Source organism: Nilaparvata lugens, unplaced genomic scaffold (assembly GCF_014356525.2).
Source record: "Nilaparvata lugens isolate BPH unplaced genomic scaffold, ASM1435652v1 scaffold9009, whole genome shotgun sequence".
Lineage (NCBI taxonomy): Eukaryota > Metazoa > Arthropoda > Insecta > Hemiptera > Delphacidae > Nilaparvata > Nilaparvata lugens.
In genome coordinates this window covers 1-9,104 of record NW_024094752.1, presented here as the reverse complement: position 1 = coordinate 9,104, position 9,104 = coordinate 1, and the positions used below count along the sequence as shown (strand labels likewise).

Below are 9,104 nucleotides of genomic sequence, written 5' to 3'. Positions count from 1 at the left end.
TCGCTTCGCTCGCCATATCCGTTTATTCTGGACCCCCGACTAGATTGTCCTAACATATGATAAAATACTCAAATGAAAAACGCTTATCTCCATTCTTTGACGATCCAGTCGGGGGTCCAGGGGGCGGAGCCCCTGGCTAGACGGATATGCGAGCGAAGCGAGCCTGCGGCTAGTATATTATATAGATGACAGATCAATGTGATTCATTCTAGTTTGACCAAAAAAAATTGCTTTACAGTATGATATTGGTTGTTGTCGACATCATGTACTTTCTTACATACTATATTAATTAATAATTATTGTGGTATGAAATTTTGTTTCATACACGGTTACCGTGCTATCATAATCGGGCTCGTAGAAAAACCGATTTAGACCTAGCCTACGGCTAGGCGCACACTAGTTAGTCAAGACAAGACATGACTTGATCAGACACGTTTAGTCACAATACTTCACATAGTTCTTTATGAGGACATGTCCAATTGCAATGACTAAGGCTAGGCGCACACCAGTTAGTCAAGACAAGACATGATCAGACACGTTCAGTTACAATACTTCACATAGTTGATTACTAGTACTTCTGTGAACAGTAGACCTCACGCAGTATTCTCATCCACAAGTACCTGATGTCAACTGTTTTAAATGTTAACAAAATCAGTTCACGTTTGAATTTGTATTCCATAATTTATTAATATTTATGTTAATTTAAACAATGAATACTGTAGAATATATTTCTATTCCCGAATTTATATAATTCATCCAGTTCCGTGATAATCTTTCCATCTAATGAAAAAATTTTTTTCAATCAAAATATTATAATTTCTTCAGCATTATTTAGTTCATTTGATTATTTTTATCACCTATTAAATTAGTTTTTTCGAATGTGAGAATATTGATACTGATGGACACGCATCCACCATGACTGCAAAACAACAAATATTGAAACCAAAGACCTTAAAGCTGCGATTAGACCAAAATTTATTAACAAAATTTTAATAACTCAATCCTTATAGATTATATTAGATTGAACATAACTTATCATACACATGATGAACATGTTGTGTTGTCAACTTGCGTTCAATCTAATAGAATCTATAAGGATTGAGTTTAAACCATTTTGTTAATAACTGTTGTTGTAAACCCAGCTTAAAGATGCATACTCTTCAAGGTCTTGATGAAACTAAGACCTTATACAAATACAGTAATAGACTGGCTTCTCCACACAGCTGTGTAATCACTTGTCAGCTGATTTATGATGAATAATTCTATAGTCTGATTTTTACTCTAATATTTGCGGATGAAGGGGTCCTTTTTCCTTTTATATTATCCTTGAAATGCAAAATTTCCAAAAACCTGTATATACGTCGACACGCAATAAAAAAAGGAACATACCTGTCAATTTCATGAAAATCTATTACCGCGTTTCGCCGTAAATGCGCAACATATAAACTTTTAAACATTAAAGGGAAATGCCAACCGTCGACTGATCTTAGACCTCACTTCGTTTGGTCATGAAGACATGTCAATTGCATGTCAGTGTGAGTTGCGTCATAAGCAACAATGTGAAGTATTGTGACTAAACGTGTCTGATCATGTCTTGTCTTGACTAACTGGTGTGCGCCTAGCTAACTTTTCACGATTCCATCAGGAATATTTATAATTTAAATGCCAAGTAGAATATAGCTCCTATGGGGGATTTCTACAGATTTGACAAAATAATATTCCTATATTTTTCTGAGTAATTATATTTTACAAAATGTTGTTCCAATGTATCTTGTTGAAATGGTAATCGGGCCTTAGCGCCTCCAGACTCATCACGAAAATATAGACATTGTTTTCCTACACCATGTAAAGGTGCATTTTCGTTTATGCGTAAACTTCCGCAGTCGACGACGACAAGCATTGTTGACATTCATATTGTCCAAATTAAAGTGTGCTAAAACAGCTGATCAATAACTTTTTATTATTTTTTATTATTCTAGAATCAAAACAAATCTCAAATCTGTTTTGTAAATCTCAATTCTATTCTTCAAATACATATCTTACTTAGTATAACAGAGCAGAACAGAATTTGTTTTATTTTTAAATATTGGTGATCTTCAACGTTAGTAGACAGAAGGTTGATCACTCACAGGTGAAAGATTCGAAGTGGTGGGGGAAACGCCAGCGTGACGTCACGTGTAGTAAAAAAGTGATAGAGTAACCACACTGAGCATACAGTTTATTCACTGTATCTTCAACTATATCGTCGTTTAATCCCCTCAAGATTGACCTAGAACTTAAAAATTCTCCATACTTATAGCGATTGAATCACTGATTCTAATGATGTTAAATATTTCAAGTTCATTCAACTTGTATGAATAAAGTTGAGTTGAAAGTTTTTCAAGAATCAAAAACGTGACACGAAAAAGTTAATAAGCTGGAAAAGCGTTAGTAGACAACGTTCTATTATAATTTCAGATTAACCCATAAAAAATCTTGATAAACCAATGCATTGCAATAATCCATAAACCGATCCAATAAACCGAAGATTTCATACATATAATGCTTGAACAATGCTGGTATCGAGCACATGTTCTACGAGAATCAAAATATCTCATCCCCGAAATTCACAAGCTGATGTATAGCCAACTACAAAATATAACACAACCTAGAAGATGTAGAAACCATAAGGGTTTGAAGAGGAAGGTTAGGAGGTGGGGTTTTGCTTTTATATGGCAAAGTACTTGTATTATTCAAATGTTTTGATAATTATATGTAAAGCAAAACAGAAATCTTGCATGTCAGAAAATTTTGTGTTATATAATTTGACTATACGTCACCGTATGATTTCAAGAATGCGATTTCTGCCTACTCTGTACTACAGCCTACGTCACGACTGCAGTTCCCCCACTCCAATTGCATTTCAACTAAAATACTATAGATGAGTGACCAACCTTCTGTCTACTAACTTTGGGTGATCTTTATCTTTATCTTTCTTAACATATAGTTGAATCTCAATTAGCCTATACTGATTACAGAGCAACATTTGTATGAAAACAGCATAAAAGATGGAATTTTCTTTTTTCTTGATATTGTAATGTAAATTATAAAATCTAATTATGCTATTAATATTACGATGTATATTAGTATCTTATGCTATCCACATTCTAGAGATACACCATCCCATCACAAGCTTTGCTTAAAGAGGGATGCAACAATATTATTTAGAATATGATATTTATATTTTATGTAAATATTCATTATTTTATAAAGAATTTGTATTTTATGTTTGTTAGTATGAATTGTTATTAATTTTTGTTGACATTAATAAATTGAATGAATTGAAAACATTTCTGATTATAACAACACATTGCCATTTAAAAGTATAAATTCAACCACCCCCATTAAAACATAATTGAACATAATCTATTAGGTTATTTAGTCAAATTGAAATCTACTCAATCTGCGATCCTCACCCTGTCGTGGTCGACGACGGCATTTACGCACAAACGAAAACCCAGCTTCAAGTCATCAGCCGCGTACAAATTTTTGCGCCCCTAACAGAGGCGCATTTCGCTTATCACCTGATTTTTTTTAACATCTTTATTGTCCATAAAAACAAAATACAAAATAAAAAACTTACAAAAGAAATATTCTAGATTATCATAATATTATGCTATTTTACAAATAAATTAAAATTACATGGCACCACCCAGCAAGGCAAACCTGCCTGACCGCTGAGTGAGATTTGATTATATTTGTATTTGTTCAGTAACGGTAAGATACCGGTGTAATAAACTTGGCATTGGCTAATGCAAAGCAAAACGCGCGTGTTCGTGGGGCATAAGTCTGTACGCAGCTATAGATGCTGCATTTACTTTATAAAATGTTAATATAATAACTGTAATAGATGTCAATTGACTACTTTTAGAAAATAATCGTTCCTTCGCTGAAAATGGTTCACCTCATAATTATCTATTCAAATTATTGTTTTCTAGTTCATAGAGGTATAGTGAGCTCCATGTTATAATGGCAGTGGATAAAGATAGGAGAATAGCGATGCCGATTCTCTGCATTAATTAATTCAAAATTCAAATTCAAAAACTTTATTGTTTCTTCCAAAACCAATACATTAAAATTTCACTTGAACAGCAAAATACTAGAAACCAATCACCTGCAGGAAAATCCTGTGCGCAGGTGAGAGCTGCCAACATTACATTAACAAAAAATAATAAGAAATTCAATATCATAATATTAAATGAGATGAAGAAGTGAGAAGAAGGAGAAAGGGAAAGAGAAAAAGAAAGAGATGTAAGAGTGCCAGCAAAACATACCTTGATAGAGAAAGATAATATGATTTAATCAAAAATTTTATCCTCTATTCTAGTGGTTATTATCCATTCAATAGATCTTTTGAACAATTTATCGGATCTACCTTTGATGTTCAATGAGGAATCTGGAATGTTGTTAATCATTTATTTGCTATGTAAAAGTATTGTCTTCTGCAAACATTGAGATCCATTCTTATGTTTTCAAATCTCTTTCTGGAAGGACGCACATTGAGATTTGTATCACGGAAAGAAAAAGATGTCTATTATTTTTAATGAAAATTATTAGGTTTTTGATATAAAGTTGACGGACTGTTAATACCTTAAACTCATTGAACAATATTTAGTTGGATACAGACGAGGTTTACCTAGGATAGTTTTATTAATGTGCTTTTGAATATAAAGTTTGTTAAAATGAGCATTCAAAGCACCTCCCCCCCCAAGCCCGAATACCGTATTGTAATACCGATTGTGCTATGAGTAGTATATCAGCTTTGTTATGTTTACATGTTCAGTTGTTTTATTTGATAAAATTTGTAAATAAATTCAAATTCAAATTATTTATTCCACACTCATAAATACATATACGTACATGAATCAAACAAAGCTTATCTTAGTTTTTTACACATGTTTCTCTATGGGGGAATTATATTCTACACTGGCAAAAACATAATTGCATCGTTGTGGACCTAGAAAGGATAGTACCCCTGCTTTGTCGAATGATAGATAAGGATAGCAAAACCAAGTCGATCAAATACTGTCATTATAACGTGGACCTCACTATAGTTAATGTAGTGGGTAACCATAAATTCCTTCGTTGAAATTGTTTTCTCATAATTTTATCTATTGAATTTGTTGTTGTTCTAGTCATGGAAGTGGTTAATGTAGTGGGTAACGGCCCATCCGCCTGTATGAACTGTATAAACTATTCAACAACCAGGGCTATTCAGATTATGTTGTGGTCTACCTACGACTGATTGCTTCAGGCCATTTGCAGAAGGAATCCGAATTCTATCAGAATTTCATCGAAGGAGGCCGATCCGTCGTTGACTTTTGTCATCAGGTAATTTTTCCTGAATAATATTCTTTCTTCATACAAATCCTCTAAATGTTTTTTTTTCTGACAAACACATTATTTTTGCCAAGTTATGTTTGATCTGATATAATTTATTAGGACGGCAAAAAACGAACATACAAAAATCGATGTGTGTGCAAAGCCTCGCACACACACATCGATTTTTGTTCGTAGATACTTTGTCGTCGTTCTTATGAATTCTATCAGATTAACGGAACTTGACAAACATCATCTGTTTGAAATCATCTGTTTAATCTAATAGAATTTATAAGGACGGCAAAAAATCGAACATCCCAAAAATCGATGTGTGTGCAAAGCCCCGTATACCACATCGATTTTTTGTCGTAGATACTTTGTCGTCCTTATGAATTCTATCGATTAAACGGAACTTGACAAACATCATCTGCTTGACATCATCTGTTCAATCTATAGAATTTATAAGGACGGCAAAAAATCGAACGTCCAGAAACGATGTGTGGTAACTAGACTATGATGTGTTTGCTACAGTTGTGTGGCCTGAAGGTGTATATAGTACAATAATATTGCAGGATTATAGGCCGCTTCAAACTCAAATATTTTGTTGATTGTTTCAGGAGGTCGAGCCGATGTTTAAAGAGAGCGATCACATCCACATAATAGCACTGAGTTCCGCGCTGAACGTGGGCGTGCGAGTGAGGTACATGGACCGCGGTGACTCGGCCGAGGTCATTGCGCATGACTTCCCCGAGGGCAGCAAAGTCACCGTTCACCTCCTCTATCGGCCCGGGCACTACGACATTCTCTATCCTACTACATCCTCCTGAAAATAACTTGCCTCAATAGCTTTATATACGAATAAAAGGTAGGCAGGTAATTCCGTTGCTAATATGCTAGGTATCCCACGAAAGGTGTAACAGCCGAAAACCATCGATTCTACATGAAATTTGCTACAAAAATTTATTGTAAAATTTTCTTTTATCGACCTTATTTTACGGGAAGTATCGCCTTTCGATATTTTTGAAAAACGTCAATAACAAGGTAACTTATCTGTCAATAACTAATTCCAAAATGTATAGTAAATGCACAAACTCAGGATCAAGATAGAGAAAGCACGTTCCACATTATCAGGATCAAGATAGAGAAAGCACGTTCCCATTATCAGGATGAAGAATAGAGAAAGCACGTTCACATTTATCAGGATCAAGAATAGAGAAAGCACGTTCCACATTTATCAGGATCAAGAATAGAGAAAGCACGTTCCACGTTTATCAGGATGAAGAATAGAGAAAGCACGTTCCACATTTATCAGGATCAAGAATTTACTGACATCAAGCTTGAACTCCGAATACGTCTCCTTAAAAGTTTCGTGTTTCCTGTACTATTATAATTATGTTATGGAAGCATGGACATTGATAGATGGGGTGAGAAGAAAATACAGCCTTGAGATGTGGACCTATTGCAGAATGCTGAGAATCTCATACACCGATCATTTTACAAATGAAGAGGTTCTCAGGAGAATGGGCTGGAAACTGCAACTCATTGGTGAAATCAAGGAGCGCAAATTGAGGTACCTGGGTCACATAATGAGAGGACACAAGTATGGAATATCGCACCTCATTATGCAAGGCAAAATGACAGGTTGGAGTCAGTGGGGCGAAGAAGGATATCTTGGTTGCCCAATTTAAGGGATTGGTTCAAGTGCACCTCAATGAACTTTTCAAGTCAGCTGTAAGCAGGGTGAAAATTGCCATCATGATAGCCAACTCCGCCATGGAGACGGCACATGAAGAAGAAGATAGTAAATATTTTTCCTACAGTTACGTGAAAATGGCCATTGCTGCACTGATTACAGAACAAAGAATCACTTTTCCGCTCTAGTGCGGGAAAAATTTTTCTGCACTCCAGATTTGCAACATGGCAACGCAAAATACTTGGTAGGTTATATGGAGCAACAGTGCAGCAAAATCAAAATGAAGTTGGTAACAGTGACTGGCTGCTATATTGAGCAGAGGTGCAACGAAGCACAACGAGCAAATTATTAAGTATATATTATAACCAACGACAACATTTTATTCAATTGACAATAATTAAGGTTTTTACAATAATAAAATTACACAGAAAACATTTGATGGATTTCAGGCAATTTTACCCATAATTACCCACTTTTCATATTCAATGGTAACTGTAGAAAAACTTAATGTGAATACGTGCGCAAAGTTCCTCTGCTGCACTCAACAAACCATTCCGCCCTCGCCTCCGGCTCGGGCGTAAACGTTTCTTTCGGTGCAGCAAACTGTCACTTTGCGCACTAGTTGCACAAATAACTATTCTTTTATCGACCTTATTTTCGAAATATTAGGCTTTTATAGATATTTTTGAAAAAACGTCAATAACTGGAAAACCATAAGTCAAGATCTAATCCTAAGGAAACCGTTGGAAAGAGGAAGAAATGATTTCCAATAAGTTTTATTAATTTTTTTCCAAGTTTGTCGTTTTTGAAAATTTATAAACTTCAGGTACTGTTGTTGGTGAGATGTTGTGATATCTATCCATAATGAAAACACAGGGTTTTTGTCAAAAATATAACTTATTTATTGTAAAATAACAAACAAGTTTCGACACCATTGTGTCATCTTCAGTGTGAAAATTCAAAACTTTGAAATTGTTTTCAAAATCCCAGTGTTTTCGTTATTTATGAACGTTCAAACTGTTTGAAATTTGGGTTTGAACTCGACGAATGAACTTTTTTCAACTTTGAGCGCTCATTAAAAGTTTGAAAACGTCAAAGGTACAAATTGTATGAATCTTATTGGGAATTTATTGCTTTTCCCAACCAAATCCTTAAGGCTTAAGCTGCGTTTACCAACCAAGTTATCAACAAAATGTTTATCTCTCCGTACTTATAGATTCTATTAGATTGAACATAGCTTATCATGCACATAATAAACACATGTGTTTGTCAAGTTCCGTCAATCTAATGGAATCTAAAGGACGGAAAAATAAACATTTTGTTTATTCCTTTGTGTAAACACAGCTTTAGAATTAATTTTGACAAAAATAGTATCGACGTTTTTAAAAATCTAGAAAACTAAGGTCGATAAAAAAATAAACCTTGACATTTTTTGTTGCAAATTTCATATTTTATAATCTATAGTCTTCGGCTGTTACCCTTTGTGGACCAGTGGTGTTGATTCTCTACATTGCCACTGCCTTCTATAGAATATAGCTGATAACGGTAAATCTGATGGAGTATCTATCTTGTTAACAATAGGGTTTAGATATAGGTCCATCCAATGTAGATAGATATTTCTTTCTGAATACCTTGGACCACTTCATCTGTATACATACATACAGTAATTCAGAACATTCTGCGCAGAATAAGATATATTTTATTCATATATTCCACGATTCTTATTAGTTCACTCAATTTGTAAATCTTATCTTTAGTTGGGGATTGAATCCAACATTACAATTACTCTTCAATGTTTATTTCCATTAGATGCTTGTTAATAATCACTTTTGAACAATTGAATTACGACCTAGCCATTAAATATGACTGTTATCTCTGACTGCGATGTCGTAATTGAATTGTTGAAAAAGTGATTAAAATTAGTTTATTCACAACTGCTATACAATCAGTAATCTTTACTATTTTACTACTATTTTCTATTATATACACTATAATATATTATATTCATTATTATTTTTTTCTACTATTTTCTATTTTACTATTCTACTGATTT

At 34.1% G+C, this 9,104-nt stretch overlaps 1 protein-coding gene across 1 annotated transcript; it reads left to right on the top strand.

Annotated features, from left to right (window-relative positions):
* The first annotated feature begins 5,161 nt into the window (after positions 1-5,161).
* LOC120349279 (ubiquitin thioesterase otubain-like) lies at positions 5,162-6,257 on the top strand. Its single transcript, XM_039419245.1, is given in 3 exon segments — positions 5,162-5,218; positions 5,221-5,370; positions 5,976-6,257. Coding segments are annotated over 3 exon segments (402 nt in total). The 5' UTR covers positions 5,162-5,176; the 3' UTR covers positions 6,186-6,257.
* Positions 6,258-9,104: the final 2,847 nt, after the last annotated feature.